Source organism: Crotalus tigris, unplaced genomic scaffold (assembly GCF_016545835.1).
Source record: "Crotalus tigris isolate CLP2741 ecotype Arizona unplaced genomic scaffold, ASM1654583v1 scf7180000018525.42219311030:4301911, whole genome shotgun sequence".
NCBI classification, from domain to species: Eukaryota; Metazoa; Chordata; class Lepidosauria; order Squamata; family Viperidae; genus Crotalus; species Crotalus tigris.
In genome coordinates this window covers 3,474,016-3,500,904 of record NW_024097057.1, presented here as the reverse complement: position 1 = coordinate 3,500,904, position 26,889 = coordinate 3,474,016, and the positions used below count along the sequence as shown (strand labels likewise).

Here is a 26,889-nt window from a genome sequence, read left to right as displayed (position 1 = left end):
GTGGGGCATTTCTGCACGTCTTTAGTTTCAAGGCGGACAAAGGACGCCTGGATGAACATTTTCCCTTTCTTATTCAATTCTCTCTCCAGTGGAGGTGATTGCCTAAGTCAGGGGTCCTGAACCCTGGCAACTTTAACACTTGTGGACTTCAACTCCCAGAATTCTGCAGCCAGCAAATTCTGGGAGTTGAAGTCCACAAGTCTTAAAGTTGCAAAGGTTGAGGAACCCCTGGTCTAAGTGAGCTGGTGCTGCAATTCCTGTTCTCCATCCACTGTTTTCCATCCGATAGATCAGAGGTGGGGAACCATGGCCCATTTAGGACTTGTGGACTTCAATTCCCAGAATTCTTGAGCCAGCCATGCTGGCTCAAGAATTCTGGGAGTTGAAGTCCACAAGTCGTAAAGGGGCCATAGTTGCCCACCCCTGCTATGGATGGGCTCCATATGTGCCATCTGGTTTAAATGTGTTTCCTAAAATATTCTCCTCTCCAAGCTGCCCTGTATGAACTGAGGTTGTTTTCCAGCTTTTCATCTCATTACTACAGCCGAATCTGAATTTCACAAACACTATTTTGGTCCTGTCTACTGTTCCAGATGTTCGGTAAAGAGAACGTTGCAGCCGCTGGCTGAATTAAAATCCAGTTATGCTCTAACATGTGGCCTAGGCATCACCCCAGCCAATTCTAGGATCCATCAGCCAAAGATAGATCATAGAACATGGTTATTTTGAACAGGCAAAGAGATATTCCCTTAAAGTAAGAAGAAAACGACTCCCACTTTTAAAAGGAGAGTTGCCGTAATTGCTAATCATCTTGCCTAAAGAAATGTAATATTGTTAAAAGCTTAAGAAATTATAACAGGCTGTACTTCATAACAGGGTACATAATATACACGAGGAAGCAACAGTACACAGGCAGAGACATTGACTTCTTTTACCTAATCTTGGCCCGGAAGCAAAATAACTTGGCAACCTTAAAGCATGAAATGTTAATTGGGAAAATAATATCCATGGTCACAAACCTTCATCCTTCGGCTCCAGGACAGATAGATGCACGTCTGTTTACTTCAATGAATATATTTTTCTTTCTGCTCTTGGCTCTTCAGATCTAATCCTTCCTCAAAAACAAAAAAAAAATAACTTCCAATTAGCCATAAGTTTTTTTTTTTAAACCACAGGCATACAAAATAAATCAAAACAACAATATGATTAGAGTTATCTGGAATCACGTGCCAAGCTAGGTAATCTTTCCTGTTTTTTTTTTTAAAGCAACTTTGGGTTGATCGGGGCTGGGAAGCGTGTGGCCTCCTGATGTGGCCAACTGCAGTCTCAGCAATCCTCACCCCTGGCTATGCTGGTTAAAGTTAGCTGGAGTTGCTGGTCAACGGTATTAAAATGTAATATTTTAATCGAGGGAACTAGATGTGTCTAGCCTAATGAAGAAAAGGACTAAGAGTGACATGATAAGAGTCTTCCAGAACTTGAGGGGCTGTCACAGAGAAGAAGGGATTGACTTATTCTCCAAAACACAAGGACAAGAAGTAATGGATGGAAGATTATTAAAGAGAGACTCAAGCTAGAACTAAGGAGAAATTTCCTGATAAAGAGAGAGAATGAGCAGACCATGTAAGATTACAGGGACTCCTTGACTTATGGTGATAAGGAAGCCAGGGGAGAAGGCAATTTCTCTTTTGGCCATTCCTGTAAGACTTTTGGAAACATCTGGCTGACCAGAAATGAGACAGAATTCTGGATCGGATGCATCCATGGCCTGATGCTACCCCAAGGTCTTTTCTAGGTTCTCCGTGTTCCAATCTAATCAACATTTTGAGAGCTGTCCAAACATCTGGAGAACTTCAGGTTGAAGAAAGCTGAATTCAAAGGAAATAATCTCTTTGACAAAGGAAATAATCTCTTTGACATTAAGCCAGCCAAATTCACATGGATTTTCCAACAAGCCTCCACATCCTTTTGCAAGTCTGGATTGGTGCTGACAATCTTATATTTTCATGCAGAACACGCAAGGCTGTTTATTCCTCAGCATGGTGCACACACAGAGACACAGGACTCATCAAAATAGCTTGTGTATTTGTTGTTGAAATGCATTTGAGAAAGTAACTGATCTCTTTAAGAACCTAATTTTCTCCTTGAAAAATGGCTAGGAGAAGGAATAGGGAGGGTTCAATCTATAATTCCCAATTCATCCACGACCATATATCTCCAGAGAAGAGACCCTGGGGAGACTTTATGAGAACAGAAACAATGGATGGAAAGTAATTGAGGAGAGAAGCAACCTGGAACTAAGGAGAAATTTCCTGGGGTCATGTGATTGCATTTTGGGCTCTTGGCAACTGATTCACATTTATGACTGGTTGTAGCGTTCTGCAACATTACAACAGACACGCGGGATTCTTAGCGAATCAGTAAAACTGTTACACTCTCAAGACAAAAATAAGCAGATTCTTACATAAACTTTCCCATGAACTCTGTGTGAATATTACACTAAATCAAAAAATTTAACAGCTGTGTTTCTTTCAGATGACATTGCTCTTCACTATAATCCGGTTCAATTTAGCTTGAAATCCTGGCCAAAGGCCATTTCAAGAATCCAGAATAGAGACCAATGGGTTATTTTACAAAATTTGTGAACATCCCTATGAGGGTTCCCTGCTTACTGTACATGCCACCCCTTGCACACGTAGGCTGGACTCTTTCACAGATTAAACCTGAAAATCCTGGTTTACAATATAGAGTGGCTGAATATATGGTTGCAAAGCTCAAGGTGAACACCAAGTGGCAGCAAATAAGGTGGAACTTTGTTGTCTAGTGGTTTTGTGGGGTTTTGCAACTGAGATGCAGTGCCCAAACAACCACAGGTAGTTTTCAATTTACAACAGCATCTGCCCATTACAATCCTAAATTGTAACAGTTGTAAAACAGGTTGGTCATATGATTTCATGGCTTTTTTTGCAGCCGTTGTTAAGCAACTGACATGGTCTGAAATGGGAGCCACATGGTCCTATGTGCAAGCATCATGATAAATATCTGTAAATTATATTATGGGTGAACACGGTAGCTTGGTTCAATGACCCTACTCTGAAATTCCCATTACAGACTGTACCACAAAACACCTGAAGCCTGTTGTAGCCAGGTCAAACAACTTGCACAAACTCACCTTCCACTAGTGAAAATAATTTCTCATAAGTTGGCTATCAACAACAGAGATGCTACAGGCATAAACACAGAGAGCGAAAAGCGTTTTAGCTCAAGGTGATTAAGGCGTAACCTGTCAGGCTTAAGATAATTATGGCTCGGTTAATCAACTCTTGGCTTAACATGTGTAAGGCTATTAAAAAACAAAACCCGTCCAAATGCATCTTTTGAGCCAAATGGAGAAGCGAACACCCCGTTCTTTCCATAATAGGCTTTTTTTTTCAGAGAATCACTCTTTATGCTGAATAATACATATAATATTTTGTAGGGGCAAATTTGTAGGGTTCTGCCACCGGCTGCTCTAGGATGATTTATACCAGCAGCTGAGCTCCTTAAGTTTCTTTAAAATCTGACCTCTCACATCTGTATTCACGTTAAAAGCAGCTGAAACTGCATTTTATTATTAGCATTCAAATCAACTTTATTATGGAACTTATCATACTGGACAAGCAAAAATGTTCTAGATGTTCCCAAAGAGACATTTTTAGAGTCCTGTTGCCAGAGATACAAGATATAAAAAGATATTTTTTTAAAAAAAAATCCCTTGAGAACCACAGAGGGCATGAAATTAAAATCAAGACAAATAGTTGTCTGGCTTTACATGTGCAGTGCAGCTCTGCCTTTTATTAGTTCGTTTTCTAAGGAGAAAAGAGAATTTCGAGAAGAGAAACTTGTGAGAGACGAATAAGGGGTTGGGAAAATGAGAATATCTATAACTCAGGGTTGAAATGAAGGACTTCTTGGTGTTCTCTGAGCTTGGTGGTTTTCTTGCAGATGTGTCATTACCAAACTAGGTAACATTATCAGTGCCAGAAGGAAGTGGAGTTTGGGAGGAGGAGGAGGAGGAGGAGGAGGAGGAGGAGGAGGAGGAGGAGGAGGAGAAGAAGAAGAAGAAGGAGGAGAAGAAGAAGAAGAAGAAGAAGAAGAAGAAGAAGAAGAAGAAGAAGAAGAAGAAGAAGAAGAGAGGAGGAGGAGAAGGAGAAGAAGAAGAAGAAAAAAAAAGGAGAAGAAGGAAGAAGAAGAAGGAGAAGAAGAAGAAGAAGAAGAAGAAGAAGAAGAAGAAGAAGAAGAAGAAGAAGAAGAAGAAGAAGAAGAAGGAGAAAAGAGAGAGGAGGAGAAGGAGAAGAAGAAGAAAAAAAAGAGGAGGAGAAGAAGAGGAAGAGGAAGAGGAAGAAGAAGAAGAAGAAGAAGAAGAAGAAGGAGAAGGAGAAGGAGAAGGAGGAGAAGGAGAAGGAGGAGAAGAAGAAGAAGAAGAAGAAGAAGAAGAAGAAGAAGAAGAAGAAGAAGAAGAAGAAGAAGAAGAAGAAGAAGAAGAAGAAGAAGAAGAAGAATGTGGAGTTTTTGGTGCTCTCTGAGCTTGCTTATTTTCTTGCAGACATTTCAGTACCCAGTTAGGTAACATCATCAGTGCCAGAAGGGAGTGGAAATTGCAAGGAAAAGGAAGGGGAAGAGGAAGAAGAAGAGGAGGAAGACTGTGAAATCCTTGGTGTTTTTGAGGGACAACTTTAAAGGGTTCTTGGTGCTCTCTGAGCTTGCTTGTTTTCTTGCAGACATTTCATTACCCAATTAGGTATCATCATCAGTGCTAAAAGGGAGTGGGGTACAAACTGATGACGTTAGCTAGTTTGGTAATGAAACATCTGCAAGAAAACCACCAAGCTCAGAGAGGACCAAGGGCCCTTACAGTTGTCTCTTTTGGTGACAAATACAGTTGTCTCTCTCTGCAAGGACAGGAAAACCAGCAAAAACAATTCTAAGGCAAATTCTGAACAAACCTGCAAGGGGAGGGGGAGACAGAACAGCTATTAATTATGAATTTCATCCTTGAATATCTGTTGAAAAAGATCTCTTCCCCTGGGAAATTTGGCAAAATGATCCTGGTTAATTCTCCCACCCAGAAACCGGGTGGAGAACTTTTCAGAAAATGCTTGTGGGAGACTTGATGTCTCCAACCTCAGTGGCGCCTTTGTGGCATTCGGGCGGCAATTGTTCCACCAGCCCTTCCTCAACTGGGTGCCCTCCAGCGGTGCTGGATCTCTCCTCCCAATGTGAGAGGTTGAGGTGCAACCCATGTGGTGAGGGACACGTTCTCCCAACTCAGGAGAACCTGTTTGGGAGGAGATGTGCCCAGGGTCAGCATCCTTAGGTGGAGTCCTTTTTTAACAGAGAAGAATAATAACGATGATTAAAGGCCTAGAGGCTAAAACATATGAAGAACAGTTGCAGGAATTGGGTCCACGGGAAAACTTTTCTCCACCGAACGGGTTCCTGGTGCCCCAAAGGTTGGGGACCTCTGTTCTAGCCCTACCCTCCGCTCAAGCAGAAGACCCTATACCAGGGGTGTCCAATCTTGGCAACTGTGGACTTCCCCAGCATGACTGGCGGGGGAATTCTGGGAGTTGAAGTCCCCAAGTCTTAAAGTTGCCAAGGTTGGACACCTCTGCCCTACACCCTTCTGGAGGAATGGCTGTCCGGTCTCTACAAGAATGGAGATTCTAAGCTTTGCTGTCTCTTTGCCCTCCCTCCTGCAACTCCACATTATGTTCCAACACACACAGCTTAGTGTGTATGCACCGCACCCGTCCTTCTCATGTGTCCGTCTGGCCTCTTTGCATTTCACCTCCATCCAGCCTTGCCAGAGCCCAACGCTCAAGTTTCTAATCTGCTGCCAAGATGACGTCATACATTTGTCTGGATTACTCATCTTAATTCTAATACGGAGCTTCAGTTCAATGCCCGGCTCTCCGAGGGCCTCGGGTTGAAGCTCTTCAGAATTTGCGATGTAGCCAGTTGTGTGAAACACTGATCTAGGGCAACTTTGGTTAGAATGGCAAACTTTGCATTAAATTGGTCTTTGGGGAGACCTAAGTCAGCAATCTCTCCATTGTAGTTTGAATGGTTTGACTTGGAAAGTTGTATGAAGCCAACCATTGGGGCTTCTAACTCAAATTGTATAGCTCAGGGCATAACCACTCAACCAATTGTAGCCTATTCAATAAACCATGATTAACTCAGCATTATGGGGGAACTGAATCTATAATGGTGGAGAATTCTTTCCTGGAAACGGGACCAGCTTATAAGAAAGCAAGAAAGCTCACCTTGCTTTAAAGTTAGCGGTGGCTGCATTAAGCAGGTGAGTTAGGAAAAAAAAAAACTTAGCAACTGTATTCCTACAACCTAAGGTTATTTTTATATTTTGTGGACTAGCTCGATGGGAAACTGAGTCCAACCTCAGTAATTTATAGTGGAGGACATTGGGCACACTTCCCCAAAAGGACTGGATTTCATAAATAAGCACATAGGGTGAAGCAACAATCATTTTTCAGCTCAAGAGAGAATAATACGCAGGCCTCCTTCCTTTTATTTAGCAAAAATGATTGAGTGGATTTTGGAAGTTTTAAAAGTGGAATCTGGAAATTGTGCTGCAGAACAGAGTGTTGGGTTCCAAATTGCCTAAAAATAGCATCAAGAACAAGGGAAGGGTGACTGTCTGTACAAACCCGGCTCTCGTGCTTAGCATTCTGGAACTAATCCTGAGTGTCAGCGTTCCCTTCTGCCAGCCTGGATCACTTTTTCTCATGGGTGTATTTTTTAGTAAAGCACAAGCAAGGTAGATCTTACCAGACCAGAGTTTGGATTCTGCTGTCTTCCTTTTGACCACCCCAGTAGCTAATTCTACTAACGGCACTGATCTTAATTTCCACTTTTAATTCTTGGCTTTCCTTTTAGTTGCACTGATTTGGTTTATATCGGGGCTCTTCAAACTTGGCCCTTTTATGTCTTGTGGACTTCAACTCCTAGAATTCTCCATATTGCGGTCTTAAAGTTGTCAAGATTGGACCCCCTTGCTCTACATGAATTCAGATGCTTGCCCAGAGCTGGGAATTGTAGCTTAGCCCCTCACATTCTGTAATTATATAAACCGAAATGGATATATTTCAGGCTGGTGGATATATTTAGGAGAAAGTGTTGCCCACTTTCCTGGCTTTGAACATAGAATATAAGGTGGGAAGGGCCCTTGGAGGTCTGCTAGCCCAACCCCTTAATCAAACAAGAGACCCTACACCAGGGGTAGGCAACCTCGACTCTTTTATGACTCATGGACTTCAACTCCCAGAATTCAGGAATTCTGGGAGTTGAAGTCCATGAGTCATAAGAGAGACAAGGTTGCCGATCCCTGCCCTACACCATTTCAGACAAATGGCTGTCCAGACTCTTCTTGAAAATTCCAGTGAAGGAACACCCACAACATCTGGAAGCAAGCCCTTGCACTGATTAATTGTTCTCAGGAAATTCCTCCTTAGGTTCCTAGTTGGATCTTCTTTAATGATCTTCTACCCGTTACTTCTTCTCCTGCTCTCGGGTGCTTTCGAGAACAGGTCAACCCCCTCTTCTCCGTGTCAGCTCAAGCCTTAGAAGACTGTTACTAGTTCTTGTGTTCCTTACTGTCTCCAGCATGGAACTAAAGACATTCTGAGCGAAAGGAGAATAGGCTAGGACACGTGCCAGCTGTTTCATTTCAGTAGATTTATCTGACATTAGAGACATAATAGAGAGTCAGTTTTGGTGTTGTGATTAAGACATCAGGCTGGAAAGCAGAAGATCTTGAATTCTACTCCGGCCTTCGGCACAAAGCCAGCTGGGTGACTTTGGGCCAGTGATTCTCTCAGCCTTAGGAAGCTGTCAAGGGCAAACCACTTCTGAAAACCTTGCCAAGAAAACTGCTGGGACTTGTCCAACCAGTTGCCAGGAGTCAACAGTGCCTTGTAGGCACAATAAAAGAAAGGAGGGACACAGTCAGTAGATAGGGAGCTGGCATGCTGTGAATGCATCCCCTAAGCAGGGGTTCTCAACCTTGGCAACTTTAAGAATTCTGGGAGTTGAAGTCCACAAGTCTTAAAGTTGCCAAGGTTGAGAACCCCTGCCTAATGGTTGTTACAGTTGGGTCTATGTAGGTGCTAGGCCTTTGAGATGGGGTTGTGGGGTTTGGGGGGGGGTTGAGTTGCTTTCTTGAACTCATCATGGGCCAATACTGGCTTGCAGTGAGGCTGAACTGGCAAATGATTTTCCCCGAAAGTAGTGCTGATCCAATTATCATAAATTTGGCCTTCTCTTGGCTCCAGGATGGAAGAATATCTGGCAAAGTGCTTGATTAGAAAAGAGCAGACTCCAGCTGGGAAATCCCTGCAGGGGATTTGGATGGGTTGTCTGGCTTCTCTGGAGAACAAGTGGACCCTTGCCATGACCTCTTTCAATTTTTAACCTTTGGAGAGCTGGTTCACTCTGTTGCCTACCCCAAAAGGCAATAAGCAGGGTGGAGCCAGATTAGGAAGGGGGAAACTAAGAAAAAAGATGGTACTAAGCCACCTTTGGCTAAAAGATCATCAAATAACATCTCAAACCCTTTGTGGAAGATGCTAAGACTAAGCCAAGCCTCTGATGATTTAATAATGACTGGTGTGGATCCAGCCTCCATCTTTCCTACCTGCTTGTGCTTGCTACGGATTCTAAGTAAGAGATGCAAGAACTCTCTAAGCTTGGGATCTGCCCAGATTCTTTTAGATCTGAAAAGCTTCAGATTTCCCTTGGTGTAGGGAAGGTGAGCAAAAGAGGGAGAGTTGAGGAGCAGTCTCAGAGAGGAGGGGGTACAGTAGACTTACTCTACAAAGCACCCCAGGGCACAACAAGACGTAAGGGATGGAAACTTTATCAAAGAGAGATCCAACCTAGAATTAAGGAGAAATTTCCTGACAGCGAGAGCAATTAATCAGTGAAACGGCTTGCCTCAAGACATTGTGGCCACTCCACATTGCCCAGTCAAGAAACGATTGAACAGCCATTTGTCTGGGATGGTATAAAGCAGGGGTAGGCAACCTTGGCTCTTTGACGACTCGTGGACTTCTATGCTGGCTCAGGAATTCTGGGAGTTGAAGTCCACGAGTCATCAAAGAGCCAAGGTTGCCTACCCCTGGTATAGATTTCTGCTTTGGGCCAGGGGGTTGGACTAGAAGACTTCCAAGGTCCATTCCAGACCTAGGATTATATTCTATACTTCTGAACCTTTATGCTTTGAACAGAGGAAGGAACCTAGCAAGGGTCTGTTCCCTTCTGCAAAAAAAAAAAAAAGGAGAAGGAGGAGAAGGAGGAGAAGGAGAAGGAGGAGAAGAAGGAGAAGGAGAAGGAGAAGAAGAAGAAGAAGAAGAAGAAGAAGAAGAAGAAGAAGAAGAAGAAGAAGAAGAAGAAGAAGAAGAAGAAGAAGAAGAAGGAAGAAGAAGAAGAAGAAGAAGAAGGAAGAAGAAGAAGAAGAAGAAGAAAGAATTGCTTCTGCAGTCTGTCACAGGTCCCCTATCCCAGAAACATGATAAACATGATATCTCACTGGCTGGACAAGTGACAGCTAATAAATTGGCAGCCGACATTTGGACTGCAGAAGTGGAATGTGTAATCCGTCATTGCCCTAAATATACCAGATCCCCAAGTGCTTAATTAAATGTCCATGTTCTTGCTCCCTGCTTCTTCTGCTGGTATAGGAATTCAAAAGTTAGCCAAAGCATTTATTTTTAGCCAGGGCTTGGACCACCTTACTAGTCTTGCTTCAGACCAGCGCAGCAATGTGCAGTCACAGACATTTATAGTCCTGGGACCTCTGTGCATCTCCCAGATGGAAGACAGAGGAGACAGGCCATGGGAAAGGGGTAGAGAGAAGACATGTTTGCATGCTATATAAAATCAGTTTGGTTAAGTGGATGAGGGTCATCTTTTAATCAGTGTACTAAATTGGAACTTTTGGCTGACAGTGTCTTCTCTAATTGACATCTGTTTGGATTTGGAGAAAGCATTTGAAATGATATTTAAGCTGCATTCAGCTAGGGGCACGTATAGCAATATATCCTAAAGTATGGTTTTCATATTATAGGGACTGGACGTGCTAACATGAGATGTTAATTCTGCTTGGAATGCTGCGGATCATCCACCGAGGACTCAACTAAGCATCCAGTGTTAAGTGTGAGTAGCATCAATACTATTAAAAGCATCTAGATCAGGGGTGTCAAACTTACCACGTCACTTGACGTGTTGTGACGTATCGTGACATTTCCCTCATTGCCGGAGCTGGGGTGGGTACCTGGCTGAGAAATTCTGGAAATTGAAGTCCACAAGTCATAAAAGGGCCAAGTTTGAAGACCCCTGTCCTAAATGAATCAGAACAGAAACTGCAAAGGAATCTGCCACTGTTATCAAACCTGGTGTCAGCTGTGTTCCTTGTGTCCTGCCAAGCAGCAACTTTAGCAATAAATAATCCACACCCCTTTCCCTAAAAATAGAACACATCAGAGACAGTGGCTTACTTGCAAATGTAAGAAGAATGAAATTGTAGAAATCCGGGTGATTTTTATTTATTTATTTAAAAATAGACATATACAAAATATATGTTCTGTATGTTTTTTTAGAAAAAAAAACACTATTATTTTACAAAATTTGCTTACAAATTAGTAGCACATTTAACTTGGCAGACAGAACTCAACATTGTCGGCAATGCTGCTCAAGGGAAATGTTAAAGAACATCCTGAGAATGTAGTGGAAGCATCCAAAATTGCTTTGCAAGGTTGTATGTTTGCACTTCACTTCTGAGAAGATCAAGAAACTATGGTCAGTTGGGTTTCATTGTTAATTCTAATGACCACTCAATGGTTAGTCCCACCATAATCCCAGACTGCTTTGTTAATGCTGGTTTAAACCATGGCAACTTCCAGATCTCAGCAAGAACCACGTTGGCTGGAGAATTCTGCATATCTGGAGAGTTTGTTTGAGTCTGTCTCAGATTTTTGAGTTGGATGCAAACCTACCTTCCACCCACCATTTATAATGGAAAGGCCCTTTCATGCATAGATGGCCTGGAAGAAATTCAGATCCTCCCATTCTTTGTTGAGCCTTCATGGATCTAGTGAAAATCTTTTCTCATTCACTTTGGAAATCTCTGAAGAACTAAGTGGTGCATTACTTAATGGAAACCCCATCACTCTTGCATGAGCAAAAATGGTTATTTGGATGCAAACCATGCTTTCACTGCAATTCAGAATATGTGGACGGAGGTCTTCGGGTTATCCGTGGAGAAATAACTTGCTTCAGATTTAACTGAGGCAATGCCTGCTTTGCACCCTGGGATCTCGTAAAGCTTTCCTAATCCCCTCTCTACCGCTCAGAGGTAGAGAGATGAAGGAGCCAAGCATTCTGCAAGGATCCTGCTGTTATCTTCTTGGACTGGCCCAGCCCATTTTGAAGGCCTTCAAGGAGAGACTTCATATCTGAAAACACAGCTACACGTCCAATGCCCATTCTCAAAATTTGGCCAAGAGTCATCCTTCAGAGGAGAGGCTATGTTCATCAGCGTTAAGGAGGATTTTGGTTCACTTTCTTCAGCAGAGAGCTAGCAATGGCCAAAGCGCCACCTTGAACAAATCTCACAAAGTTGTCCCCAGCTAAAGGCCCTATGGCGTAGAGCCCCTTCTCGTGAACAGACTCGTACGTGAAGAGATCAACATCTATTGGGTTCCTCTTGGAACTGACTGGCTGCTCACAGTCAACGGCCAAGTCCATCCCATTGCTGGGCAAGTAGGAGAGGTTGGGATTGGAGCCGATGAGGACAAAAGCCATGGAGATCCGGTGTATTTGTTGACGGCCACTCTTGTCTGAAAAGATGCACTTCCGGTCCTCCAAAAAGCAGACCACGTGGTGCTCAGGAAGGCTGACATAATGTTTGTACGGTCCCGGGTAAGGGTTGGCCTGTTCCCTCATCATCTGGTGGACTTTGTGGTACTCGGGGTACATTGTTTTAGGGAGCTGGTTGAAGATGAGGCCCGGGTCATTCACGCGCCGGCGAAAAGCGTGGATCACAGGAATGTTATAATGGTGGGCAAAGAGAATGGCATCCGCTGCTGTTAACCCTGCTCCTACAATCAAGATTGGGTCTGACATGACGCCGATCTCCTTGTTCTTGACGGCTTCTTCGAGAGCTGACAGCGTGTGATGGATGAAAGGGAGATGCTCGCCTTGGATCCCAAGCTGCGTTGGGCTATCATAGGTCCCCGTGGCCAAGACCACATTTTCCGCATAAACCGAGAAGGGATGGGTGCCATTGATGTTGGTGACAAAGCCATCAATCTGGAAGAGATTGTCCCTGCTTCCTTGAGGTCTCTGGGATAAATCCCACACGGAGCCGCTGTCCTTGGAATCTTGACCACCGTAGTTATCTTCTGAATCCAAGTTCAATCTCTTCACAGATGTCACCAGAGTTCCACAGAGGAAGTTCTTCTTCAGCCCTTTCTTGGCCACGTAATATTGGTAGTATTGGACTATGTCGCCAGCAGTTGCTCTGTTGTTTCTGAAGCCCCTGTAAAACAAAAATATGATCAGAACAGATTAATAATCAGAGGAGACCACTCCTGTAGCAACTCATAACTCACCACCCAAAACTAGGGTTTTGAGCTCAATTTAAAAAGCATTTTATTAATGGATACAAATAAACTGGATAGAAACATAAGGGGACATTTCCATAGTAGACCATTAAACCCGCTTCTATTAGAAATATGAGTAAGACTCTGGCTGAGGAATTCTGGGAGTTGAAGTCCACAAGTCATAAAAGGGCCATGTTTGAAGACCCCTGATTTAGGACAAATGATGTTCTCTTCTTGGAAACCTCCCATGGTGGAACACCCACAACTTCCAAAGGCAAGCCATTCCACGGGTTAATGGTGTTCACTGATAGGAAATTTCTTCTAGATTGGATCTCTGTTTGACAAGTTTGTATCCGGTACTTGTCCTGCCTTCAGGTGTTTTGGTGAATAGATTGACTCCTTCTTCTTTGTGACAGCCGCTCAAATCTTGGAAGACTGCTATCATGTCACCCCTGGTCCTTTTCTTCATTAGACTAGACATATCCAGTTCCCTCAAGAGTTCATGTTCAAAGGGTTGAGCCTAAAGCTACTGTTTAATTGGAGTTTTTCCCACAGGGAAGCTATCCTACCTTTTCTTCCTGGCCAACCAGTCTTTGAACGGAACATCAGGAAGCCCCATCCAATCTCCTTGGCTCAGGGTGAACATGGATCCTTCAATAGACTACACAGAAAGAAAGAAAGAAAGAAAGAAAGAAAGAAAGAAAGAAAGAAAGAAAGAAAGAAAGAAAGAAAGAAAGAAAGAAAGAAAGAAAGAAAGAAAGAAAGAAAGAAAGAAAGAAAGAAATTAGCACATAAACCCAGTTCTGGAAATACCATTGAACTGATAGAGAGAGACTGGGGTTCCCTCCCACAAAATTAGCCAGAGAACTAAAAATTGCCCCTCCTCCCAAATCTAGTATAGGCCCTTCTCTCATACACAATGCAATTTCTTTGACTCGATCCAGGATGTTGCATATACCCAGCAACAAAGCATGATGAGACCTTGCATGATGAGAACTCTAGTAATCATGGTTTATTAACAAACCATGTTTTAATCGGCAAACGGTAGTATAATAAACAAAAGGAAAAAAAAGCAAACTATTCAAAAAGAAAAGAAAAAAACAGGATGGCAAGTCCAGCAGATACATAATCTAAAACATCCCCGTATTATCTAACTTCCAGCAGATGTCCCCAATTTACTGGAAGCATTTTGACACTGTTTCAACCATTCCAGGAATGCTCTAACTTTGAAATAACCCTTTTCAAATTCAAAATACTTTTTTCAAACTTGACATTCAACTATTTCAAACTTGCAACACTTTTAAAAAACGGTGGGAACTAAGTCAGATCTCTTCTACTAAGGCCAGAATTAAAACATGAAACATTTTGAATTTGAGTCTGTAGTATTTAATTATTCTTCAGGGATCAAACTCTGAACCGTTTACCGTTTTTATTCATCCCATACTAACCAAGTTCGACCCAGACTGGTTCTAGAAACTTGGGTTATGCTTTAACTTGATTTACACCAGCATGGTGCAAAAAAAAATTTTTTTCCACCACCAGTTCTCATTCATTCTTCTAAAAGGAAAACTGATAACAGAACAACAGAGTTGGAAAGGGACCTTAGAGATCTTCTAGTCCAGCCCCCTCCTCAGGCAGGAAACTGTATACCATTTCAGATAAACAGTTGTCCAATCTCTTCTTTAAAACCTCCATTGTTGGAGCACTCAAAATCTCTTGAGGCAAGCCGTTCCACTGGTTAATTGTAGATCCTGTGTTCTGTGTACCTTCATTTATACACGCTAAGATCTTGAGCTGCACTTACGTGCCAAGCTCCTCCAGGGAAGGTTTTGCCAAGAACCAGATGAGGGATGGCTCGATCAGGTTCATGCCACCAAGTGAGGACAGACTCGGCTGTCTCACCAAAGTCCGTATCTGGACGCAGAAGGGCATCAAAAAGGAGAGCCACTGGACTGGAAGATCGACCCTCTAAACCTTCAGAGAGATACTCCAGATCCTGTAGGAAAAAAACAAGATGTCTTGATGGGGGATTCCTACCACAGCTACTGAAAACCTTAGTCTGGGTCACTGCTCTGATCTAGATAAATGAAATGGTGATAAGCTTTCATTCTTGCTTCAGATTATATTGAATACACAGAGAGAGAGAGAGAGAGAGAGAGAGAGAGAGAGAATCTATATATCTATATCTATCTCTATTTTTCTCTCTCTCTCTCATATATATTAAGGGAGAACTGGAATAGCTATTTTGAACTTTTTAGTTCTTTTCAACCAGACATACCTTTTCTGAGATTAGATATCCATAGATATCCATCTATCCATCTCGATATCAATATCTATATCTTATCGAGATATCTATATCCATATATCTATATATCAATACGGTAACTCTCTTGCTTTTGCAAAAGGGAAGGGTCTCTCTGCAGCCAGGTCACTGGATTAGGAGGCCGCCCCACAGAGGTCGGGGCTATACCAACCTGATCTACAATGGGAACCTCTGGCGTCTGTTCCAATTTCCTTTGCAAGATTGGATTCGGATGAATGGAATTCCTTCTGATGTAGGGAACGTTGCCAGACAAGATATAGGATAAGCAGATCCCCGAGGGACCATTTCCTAAAAGACGGAAGTCAAATGGACTCATCTAAGGTTACAAGCGCCAGGTGTATTATTTGTTTTCTCTGGATCCTCATTGTGACTGAGTTGCCGCTGGGTATGCAAACCTGAATTTGCATGGTTGGGAAAAGCAGGTGCCTGTTTAACACTGAGTTTTATTCAGTGACTTCCCCCAATCCTTTTGCACAACCGTCCCCCCCCCCCCAAAAAAATCTGCTGGGCTTCTTTTGAAGTCTTGGCCGAGGGCCACCCAAATAAAACTTCGGTTGTTGGCTGAACCCAACTGCTTAGAAAACATCTGGCTTGCTACGAAGCTGTGGAGGCATAATTCACACCTGGAGCCTGAGCCACGACGGCTGCAAATCTAATTATTTTGGATAACTGAGACGCTCGTTAGCTAGAGCTGCTTTTTTGCCAGATCAATATTTTACCGGCTGACACGGAATCATCTGTCACTCTTCGCAAGAGGAGCCTCGTGGCTTAAAAGGAAACGCCAGAGCTGTGTAACACGCAAAAGAGCCGGTCAGCATGACACAGCAAGAGGGGGAAGGATTCTGTTCTATCTGGCACAGGCCCCAGGTTGTAAATACAGCTGGAAACTGCAGGTTTCCCCGCCCTTCTCGGCTCTATCACAGGCACGCTCTTTTCTGCTGAAGCACTCGTCCCAAGAGGGTCTAAAATAGAACATTCTGTAGCTTCCAGAAGACTTTGATGCTCAATTTATAGGTAGGAAAATTCCATCAGCACTTATCTGGAGAAAGATACAGAATATAGAATAACAGGCAGGGACCTTGGAGGTCTTCTAGTCTAACCCCCTGCTCAAGCAGGAGATCCTATGCCATTCCGGGCAAATGGTCGTCCACATCATGTGAACTTGATTGTGTTGATGCAGCCTAGGACTACATGGGGGTTTTAGGGTGCTGCAGCACCCTGCTAACTCACGCTTAATAAGGAAGCGAAGGACTTTCTGTAAATGGGACAGAGCGGATATAATCCAGCTTTCCTATTGCAATATTTCTCCCTTCCCTGCCCTGCAAAAAAGACTCACAGTTACATCTACACTTCTGAACTTGTCTGGCGTGCAGTTTGTTTTCAATTTTCTTTTACATTTTAAATTTAAATTTTACAGAAAAAAGGCACAGAAGAGAAGTGGGAGATCCCTAGATGTTTCTTTTGTTGATGGGGTTTTTTTTTCATGGAAAGGAAAGGAAAGGGGTAGAAGGAGAGAGGAAGGGAGAGAGGAAGGAAGGAAGGAAGGGCCAAAGTGCAGGAAACAGAGAGGGGGGAGAGAGAGAAAGAGAGAGAGAAAAGAGAGAGAATACTAATACAGATGTTCCTTTTTTAATCATAATTCTTGGAAGTACAGCAGCTTGTGGCTGATAGGAACAAACTGGCTTGGGAAGATAACCGTGCTGGTATCTGCCGTTGACTTCCCAGAGGGACTTACCTATAATCACCACGGGAAGAGGTTTGGCGTTGCTCTGTTCCAGATGTGCATGAAACATGACTTATTCTTTCGCTCTGCCAGCAGAGTTCAAAGACCCCCAATTCTGCCTGTAAGGAGAAGGACACAGAAATATTTGAAGTATGGATTATTGCTTCTCTGACCCACCCCAAGCAGGTGGCACGCAACGAAAGACTCAAAAACTGGACAACTGAACAAGAAAGTAGAGAAGCTTAGCGAGTTTTCCAGGCCATCCCCAAGTTTGTCTTTAAGGATGGAAGTGTTCTGTTTCACACCCTCTAAACAGTTTTCACAACTCTCCCCAGATTGCAAGGCTGCTTTGAGCACATCAGTACCACCCATATTTTCAAATTTCACGTCAGTGATTAACTACTAATTAGAAGGCAGCTTACTGAACACAAGACCTTAGCAAATATTCAACAACTGAGAATTTAAAGGGTTCGGCGAACACCTAGAGGCAAACAAAGTCATTGCGAAAAGCCAACGTGGGTTTGTCAAAAACAGATCATGCCAGACAAAATCTTACTGCATTCTTTGACCAAGTGACAAAATTAGTGGACCAGAGGAACGCTGTGGATATAATTTACTTGGACTTCAGTCAGGCATTTTATGAAGTAGATCACAACCTATTACTTGATAAGATAGAAAAATGTGGGTTAGACAGCATCATCACCAGGTGGATTCATAGCTGGCTGACCGGCCATACTCAGCGTGTGGTCCTCAATGGAACCGCATCTACATGGAGGGAAGTGTGTAGCAGGGTGCCCCAGGGCTCTATTCTGGGCCCAGTGCTCTTCGACATCTTCGTCAACGATTTGGACGGTAGTATAATAAACAATAATATCTCCCGCCTGCATGATCAGGCTGATTGGGAATTACAGAACTGTAGTCTGAGAAACAGACTAGATCCAGGTATGCTTCCAAGCAGGACTATTCATGTTAGAAATGCATTCAAGGCAACGCCTCCCACTGGCCACTCAAACAAGGTTGAAGATACATTTCTGCTGGAAGAGGATGTTGCGTGTTGTTCGCATGTGTTGCAAAATAAGGTCTACTGACAGACACAGGTTTCCTCCAAATCAGGAGCCATCTCATGTACGAAACCACTGCATCTTTAAAAATGGGTGGCAATGTCACTCACTTCCTTTCTTTAAAAAAGAACTTCCCCAATCTGACCTAACTTGAGATACAACTAAGCAAGAGAAACATGGGAGAAAAGAGAACTGACAGATTTATCCACCAGATTGTTAAGCGCTTAGCTCTTCAGAGGCTCTCTCTGGAGTCCCCAGATATTCACCCAGGCTTTTGGTGTAAGAAATGCAGTGATTGACTTATCAATTGTGGCAAGGAAGGTCATGAAATGGGGCAAAACTTACTTAACTCTCTTGCTTAGCCACAGAAAGTCTGGGCTCAATTGGGGTCGTAAGTCAAGGACTTCCTATGTAGGGATCTCCTGGGAAAACTCTCTCTCTCTCTCTCTCTCTCTCTCTCTCTCTCTCTCTCTCTCTCCCTCCCTCCCTCCCTCCTTCCCTCTCCTGTTCCTAGCCAGATCAGAATCATTTTTTTACATCGGAATGATGCCTTTTCTGGGTTTCTCCTGTCATATCAACTGTAAAACTGACCTCTCTTCTGATTTTGAAGAGTTATGCTGCTTTTGAGAAACAGAGTGTAAAGTTTCTTTCCCTAATTGATTTCTAACACTTCTTTGGCCTGGAAAGAGTTAAAATGCCCCCACGGAAGGGAGCATTTTTATCAGTGGGCCTCTGAAGTTGCTGGTGCCGGCAGCAGTTATCTAAAAAAGCTGGTGCTAACTTCCCAGAACCGATGGGGAAGAGCATCAGATACCGAAACAAAGAAGAAAAACCTGGGCCATCAGGTCTGTCGAAAGCGGATTTTTTTTTTTTTTTCAGAATGGCTTGGGAAAGATCTTAAGTTTTCATTAAGTGCCAAACTACGCCTACAATTTTTTTTCTGGTATCAGAGTTTGCAGGACAGGAGGATTCAATCCCTTGGAAACAAACCAGAACAAAACATTAGATATCAAATGTACAGCACGGCCTTTGTGTATGTGGCCGCTTTAAATTTTTAACAAGTCTGTGGGAATTGTGTTGGCTGTCACCCTGGAGCCTACAACCTGGGTCACCTGCTGGTTGGGTTCAGAAAAAACGGCTGGCCTGCAGAGGATGGCTAAAGCAAGTTCATGAACAGAAAGAATGCTCAGATCCAGGGAAGCAGAATCCAGATGTTGATCTATTGACAGCCCAGCATATGCATTACATTAATTTTTTTTATATCCAGCCTTTATTGTTTTTACTAATAATCAAGGTGAGAGAGGGATTAGGTCAAAGTTGGCTTGCATGCCCAAGACAGGACAAGAACTCACAGCCTCCTGTTAATTGGCCCAAAGTCACCCAGCCAGCTTTCATGTCTAAGGCGGGACTAGAACTCAAATACTTTGGTCACCTGAAACTCAAATGCTTTGGCCACCTAATGAGAAGGAAGGACTCCCTGGAGAAGGGCCTAATGCTGGGAAAGATGGAGGGCAAGAGAAGAAGGGGATGACAGAGAAGGAGATGGCTGGATGGAGTCACTGAAGCAGTAGGTGTGAACTTAAACGGACTCCAGAAGATGGTAGAGGACAGGAAGACTTGGAGGAACGTTGTCCATGGGGTTGTGATGGGTCGGACACGACTTTGCAATTAACAACAACAACAGAACTCTTTATCTACCAGTGATTGACCCAAATGGCTTTCACGTCTAAAGCAGGACAAGAACCCACAGCGTCCTGGTAATTGGCCCAAAGTCACCCAGCCAGCTTTCAGGCTTAAAGCAGAACTAGAACTCACTGTCTCCTGGTTTGCAGCCTGCTGCCTTAACCACTTTTAATTCCCTCCCCTCAACGGCTGGTATGTACTGATGATGACCCCAGTGCCAAAAGCACCTGGTTTTTCTTCCTGGCCTTGGCCCATGAAATTCACAATTTTGGGGGCAAAGAAAAGCTTGCTAAAAGCTAACATTCTTTATTCAGAAACAGCCCAGGACGCTGTAAACTTTGCTCTGAAGAACCTCTCAAAAGTTTTTTTTCCCCCTGAAAAGCCACTTTAGATCAGTTGGCTGGTTCCCTTGCCTAGTATCTTTCCACTCCTTCTCTCTCTCTCTTTCTTTTACTGATCAGCCCGGCCCCTCTGAGCACTCCTCTCTTGCTGCAGGCGCAACATTACATAATATTCTTGGCTGGGCCATCATCTCACACTTGCGGCTCGCTGGAGCGGTTTCAAAGCACAGACAGTCGCCAAGTTGATCCTGGGGACCAGCCACTTGTGTCCTCTAGAGTTTCAGAACTACAACACCCACAATGCCTTGTCCCTGAGCGTGCTTGCTGAGCCAAGAAAAGACAACCCATTCAAAAGTATTTACTTATTGCAATGGCTACCTTTCAAAGCACTTTCGCCGGCAGGCACGCAAGCAAGTTTATTAAGCATTCGCAAACGTGCATAAGAAGTCTTTCCCGTGCCCCAAACTTTAAACTATTATTCCTGTCGCAGGGGTGTCCAACCTTGGCAACCGTTCAACACTCGGGGGGGGTTTCAACTCCCAGAATTCCGCAACCAGCCATCGGGAATGCTGGGAGTTGAAGTCCACAAAGTGTTAAAAGTTGCCAAGGTTGGACATTCATACTCTATGCATTTGCACCCTTTCAAACCAGCTTCTGAAAGGGTGCTGGTTTGAAAGGGGTTCAAACGCCTAGAGCAGAAATGTCCCAACTTTGGCAACTTTTAAGACTTGTGGGCTTCAACTCCCAGAATTCCCCAGCCAGCCATGGGGAATGCTGGGAGTTGAAGTCCACAAGTCTTAAAAGTTGCCAAAGTTGGGACATTTCTGCTGTAGGCGTTCGCATCCTTCCAAACCAGCTTTTTGCCATAGTCGGCAGTAAACCCAGGTTTTGAATCCCACGCCTTTAAGGGCTGCCTCTGCCAAAGAGCCCCCCTCCCAAAAAAAAGCGGCGCGCCGAATTCCGCGGGAGGGCGCCCGGTTGGAGAAAGGCAGGTTCGCAGGCACGCCGGTCTCGCGAGTCATACAGCCGGTGCCAAGCGCAGCGACGCGTCTCCAGCGTCCCGGGGTCCTCGCTTACGAACGGCGGGGACAGCGCTGCCTTCCTTACCTGGGCAACAGACCCGATCCCGACTTCCAGAAAGCCCCGCGGACGTTCGACTAGAGACGACCCCGAAGTCGCCGGACACGCGCTCGCCTTCCAGACGCACCGCGGATCCGCGCTGCAGCCGCCGCCGCCGCTTAAATATACGCTATTTACAGGGGGGCCAGCCGCGGCGCCAAGGGGCGGGTCTTGGCCCGGCGAGGCGGGGCTAGGCAAATCTCCCAGGCGCGTGACTCAGCACTTTCCCACCCGCCGGCTCGTTTTATGAATGGAGGGGAGAAGGCGCGCCGGCTCCTGCCGCTGCCACGCGCCCGCTTTCCCGGCGGCGCTTTGGGCGAGGGGCCGTTTGGGATGGAGGGAGGGGGGAGGTTCGAGCAGGAGGCTGCGAAACTCTCCGGCTGCGGGACGGTGGCCGGTCCGAGGCTGGGGCAGAAGCGTGGCACAACTTTTCCATGATCCCCAGGGGTATCTTTGCATGGAGGAGTCAAGAAAAGCCACCGTGGTGCAATCAAAGCCTTGCCCCCTTTTATGTCTGTCGAAATCATGGCGATTGGAATTTCCATCTTGACTTTTTTGACCTCCCTCACGGATACCCCTGTGGGCCGCAGTAGGGACATGGTCTTCCATTGCCTTTTCCCGGAGCCCACGGATCCAACTTCACCGAAGGATGTCTTGACCTCTTCCGTCCCCTCTCAACTTCGGAATAAACAGAATTCAGCAAGGATGGAAGGAAAACCTGAGTGGGTGGGTGGAGGGTGGGGGTCTCCATGGGGAAAATGCCAGGGCTTGGATTGTGCTTCCTGACACACCATGACAAGCTTTAAATAAACAGTAACGTAGTTCAGATACTTTGGCAAGTTAATGTTAACAAATATTCTACTAGGAAGAGAGATTCCAGGAGATGTTTAAGTTCCAAGGTATACAAAGTTGAAAAGTTAATCAACAGCGCTTTGAGTTGGACTCAGAAGCAGATAACAGGTTCCAGATTATTTTTATGTTGTGACTGTATCATTTTGAAATTTACAGCCACAGGTAAAATGGGGACCCTCCCCAAAACTTATGAGGGTCAGTTGGAGGCAGTTTCCCCAATGCAAGCTAATGGAAGAAGTACAGTTCTTTGTCTCTGCTAACTCTGACTTTGATGGTTTTCTTGCAAATGTTTCATTACCCAACTAGGTAACATCATCAGCTCTGATGGTGTAGGGGTTCTCCTGCTTAAGCAGGGGGCTGGACTAGAAGACCTCCAAGGTCCCTTCCAGCTCTATTCTATTTTCCATTCAGGAGAGAGTGTGCAAATTCTTTCTGTGGAATTCAAAGTGAAATTGAAGTGTAAGATCAGACTCAGCCATTTCATGACTCAGCACCTTCACATGTCATGCTGTTTGTACAGTGCTGGAATTTCAATCGTGTCCTAAGCTATTTGCAACAACAGCAACAAAAACCCTCTTCCCAGTTCTTACAGGTATCTGCTGACTCTTTTCTGAAATGGAAAGGTTCATTTCCAGGGTGAAAATAAAATTAAAAAAATATCCTTGATATCTGTGATTTAATTGAACAGGAAATCTTCAACTTACAGTCTTTCTAATGGCTGAGTGATGACTGACTGACTGGCTGCTTATGTGCCTTCAACCCAGTGTTGTTTCCTAGCAACCATATAGATCAGGGGTCTTCCAACTTGGCAACTTTAAGACTTGTGGAATTCAATTCCCAGAATTCCTCAGTCAGCAGGTTGTCAAGTGTCTGAATTTTGATCCACCTGACCATGAAGATGCTGCAACAGTAAGTATGAAAAATGACCATGAATCGTTTTTTTCATTGCCATTGTAACTTCAAATGGTCACTAAATGAACTGTTGTAAGTGGGAAACTACCTGTATCCCAGAGTAAAGAGCTTTTGTGTCCTTTTGAAACAGTCTGTTTGAGGAACTCTTGTTTGTTCAATCGCATATTGTCCAGCCTGTTCTCAGTACATGGGTTGGGCATGCTGCAGCAAGGTCGTCTTTCTAGGGCAGCCTAGTTGAACCCATTGCTTCCAGATTAATGGGATCAAAGCTCCTGGAATTATAAATTGTGTTTAGCCCTTCTGGAGAGCATCAAAGCAGACAAGGCTCTTCCGAGGCAACTGGATTATTATGAATTCCATAATCCACTTCAGTCTTATATCTTTTGTGTTCTATTCAATGGGGCTTATCCTCAGGTGAGTGCACGCACATTAGACAAGTGCTTTGGACAGGGTTTATGCGTCACAATAAACTATAAAATCATAATCATAATAATAGAGTTGGAAGGGACCTTGGAGGTCTTCTAGTCCAACCCCCTGCTCGGGCAGGAAACCCTATACCATTTCAGACAAATGGATGTCCAGTCTCTTCTTAAAAACATTCACTGTTGGAGCATTCACAGCTTCTGGAGGCAGGTTGTTCCATTGATTAATTGTTCTCACTGTCCGGAAATTTCTCCTTAGTTCCACTCCTTGATTAGTTTCCATCCATTGCTTCTTCTCCTGCCTTCAGCTTGACTCCCTCTTCTTTGTGGCAGCCCCTGAGATATTGGAACACTGCTATCATATCCCTCCTCGTCCTTCTCTTCATTAGACTAGACAGACCCAATTCCAGCAACCGTTCTTTGTATGTTTTAGCCTCCAGTCCCCTGATCATCTTTGTTGCTCTCCTCTGCACTCTTCCCAGATTCTCAACATTGTTTTTATAATATGGTGACCAAAAAAACAAAACAGAAGTTGAGACTCTGTGATTCTATTGTTATATAATACTATATTATTAATAATTAAAATATTATTATATAATGATTCTGTATTTATGTGATTGTACGGTGATACACCCTCACGGAGAATACCTATGTAATAAACAAAAAACAATCTGAGGAGACATAATCTATCAATAAAAATCAGATTAGGTTGCGCTGACAAGTTTCCAGCACCCAAACTTTTGTCTGCCTTCGTTGACATCTGGCAGTGGATGAGGGGTTGCCCAATGCCTGCAGTTCCTCTGCTCTAATTGGCATCGTGGTGCTTGTTGATATTTGGACTTGGCTGCTTATGTCATTTCTGGAAGTCTCCCAGAGTGATTTCTTCCATCAGTCAAATCTCAGCTCTTGGTCTGTCCAAACCTAAGTTTAAATATCGACTGGGGTATATTTACAGATACTTGAAGAAAAAAAGAACATCTGGAACTCCAAGCAACCCTTCCAGGTATTTTGGCTGCTCCTGAAGTCATGGGATTTGGACGTGATGGTCAGGAAAGTTCACCGATAACTCCTGTGCTGGAGATAACCTTTCATCTGCTTTGGGAGTGACTTCATATGGAGAAAGAAGGCTTGACCTCTGTTGCACACTTCATCCTGGCAATAGGCAGAGTTTGAGTACTCTGAGACAAGGAGGCCTTTAAGACATGAATTGCACCTTTTACTGCAGCATTTCTCAACTTCGCCAACTTGAAGGTAGGTGGACTTCAACTCCCAAAATTCCCTAGTAGGCTTCTGTGAGTTGAAGTCCACCCGTCTTCCAGTTGCTGAGGTTGAGAAATACCGCTTTATTGGTTAGGAAAGCAGAATCAACTAGCCTTCTGTGCCGTCAGCTAAACAACTTTTGGAATTGCTCTGTGGGGCCAATTCTGGACAGAGAGGATCCTAGGCGACAGCAGGCACTAGATGAAAAAAACATAGAACATAGCATAAGAGGGTTGGAAGGAACCTTAGAGATCTTCTAGTCTCAAGCAGGAGACCTTATATCATTTTGGACAAATGACTGTCCAGCCTCTTCTTGATGGAGGAGCACCCACTACTTCTGGAGGCAATCTGTTCCACTGGTTAATTGTTCTAACTGTCAGGAAATTTCTCCTTAATTCCAGGTTGAATCTCTCTTTGATAATCTTCCACCTGTTGCGTCTTGTCCTGCCCCCAAGTGCTTTGGAGAACAGCTCCAGCCAGTGATGGGATCCAAATACGTGAACAACCGGTTCTCTGTGTGGTTGCCGCTTCCGGAAGTCCGTTCTGGGCCTGGGCAACACAAAATTAGCTACCGGTTCCAGGCGTTCTTGTGATCCCAGTTGCCCCTTCTTCTCATTTCGTCCCCGTGATCACCTCTCTGGGAGTTTGATAGCAAGACCACAAATGGGCCGTACTTTGCCAACCGTTGTGCATTCATATACCAGCCTAGGAGGACATGTCTGTCCTCCTGTCTTTATAGTCAGAAGATTTATTTCCAGAAAAAAGAGCTATCCAGAGAGACAGGCTGTCTGGCCCATGCTTGGCAACCCTTGTAATCGACAAGATCTCTGGCGCGCTACCCTGATTTCCCCACTGGGTTTAATTTGAGTTTTCCATGGCTTCCAACGTTCACTCTACTCTGCACAATGCCCCCAGCTGTCTCCATTCAGAGCACACACAAAAGCTCCTGCCACTTCTTTTATGCAGAAAAGAGGCAACACCCCTTATTATTTTGGATAATTGGCAAGGCATTTGAACCCCCCCCCCAGCTCTTCTTTTCAGGAGAGAGAAAGAAAGAAGAAAACAAGAAAGAAAGGAAAGAAGGAAGGAAAGAAGGAAGGAAAGAAGGAAGGAAGGGTGGTATAAGTATAAATTGGAGCTTGGATAGTTTGATTGGCAGGAAGAGGGTTAAAGCAGCTCCTCAATAGCAGCTCCCAGAGTAGAACTGCAGTTATGCAGATAGTTGCTTTGGTCTCGAAAAACTGATGTTGGGCCCAAGAACCAAGAATCAAGATGTGGAGTTACTTCGGAATCGTTTCCTTTATTGATTTCCACCTATAGACTGAATCTTACCAGCCTAAAGCATCCATTGCGCAATTGTAGATATCCTCCGTGTATCGTCTTCGCCCTCCTCCTGCCTACCAGACATTCCAAGCTCTGCTACCTCTTTGCCCTCTGGAAAGCAACCCCTCCTTCCTGGGAATCCAGACTACATTTCACCCCAGGAATGGGGGTAATTAAGTGTTGGGGGGCAGAACGCAAGGGGGTCCATTCTCTCTCCTGTTTAGTTTTCTGCTTTTCCACTGCCTGTAGTCCTCATGGTTTCTTCAGCCCACGTTAGAGCCTCACTGAAGGGATCCAAGGTGACATGTGGAAGAGATTCCCTCTGAAACCCTTTCCCTCCCCCTGTTTTCTTTTGCTTATCTGCATTCTCAAGACCTGCTACTTTGCGGGGTGGGTAAAGAACTGGCTTATGCAGCAAAAATAGCCAAGAATCTCATTTGTTCGAGGCTGTCTCAGCAGCAGGGCCCACAGACCTTCAAGCATGGAGGTTTGCATCTTTGATTTTGAAACAGGTTAGTCTTCTTCTGTCTCTGAGCCTCAGTTTCCCGTGGGGTCCCAGCTAGTTAAGAAAACTTACTTTCTCTTTAGAGAAAGTAAAGCACACAGGTCAAAGGTTCTGCATCAAATGTTGCTGGACGGTGTTTGCAAGGCTTGTTTATAAATAGCCCAGTCTATCAGTCCCTGGAAATTAGGATTGCTGTGACAGCCTTGAACTTTGAAGGGTTTTTTTTTTTTTAAATGAGGACATTTGGCAGTTCAATCATCAGAATCACGTGGTAGCCTTCTGGGCCTTCAAACAAATTGCAAACAAAAAACAAGAAACAAGGCCTGAATTACCAACAGGATCCAGATCATTGACCCATGCTCCAGAATCCTGTTGCGCAACTGTTTGATAAGAGTTATAGATTAACTGTCGGTGTTGGGTCAGGAATGTGAATTCCACTCCAAGACACAAGGTGATCTGTCTTGAGCAGAGGCCAACTGCGGTTCCTTCCCTGCTCTTTCTGATAACAAACCTTTCCTCATACCAGAATTTTCCAACTATCCTGGAATGGCGTGACCAGGGACCCTCTTGGTTGGGGAAGGGTTGATCGTTCAGGACAATGCATTTCAATAGTATCCAACATAGGTCCTCAACTTATGATCACAGAATTAGAGAAATTCCATTGTCAAGCAAGGCAGATAATAATTATTGTTGTTGTTGGAAG

At 44.2% G+C, this 26,889-nt stretch overlaps 1 protein-coding gene across 1 annotated transcript; it reads right to left on the bottom strand.

Annotated features, from left to right (window-relative positions):
• Nucleotides 1-10,594: 10,594 nt before the first annotated feature.
• OSGIN1 (oxidative stress induced growth inhibitor 1) lies at nt 10,595-21,191 on the bottom strand. Its single transcript, XM_039353790.1, has 6 exons — nt 20,901-21,191; nt 16,721-16,827; nt 15,137-15,273; nt 14,467-14,658; nt 13,232-13,323; nt 10,595-12,598 (listed from the first exon to the last, which is right to left on the bottom strand). Exons 2-6 carry the CDS (start codon nt 16,776-16,778, stop codon nt 11,599-11,601), a joined length of 1,479 nt encoding a protein of 492 aa, XP_039209724.1. The 5' UTR covers nt 16,779-16,827; nt 20,901-21,191; the 3' UTR covers nt 10,595-11,598.
• Nucleotides 21,192-26,889: the final 5,698 nt, after the last annotated feature.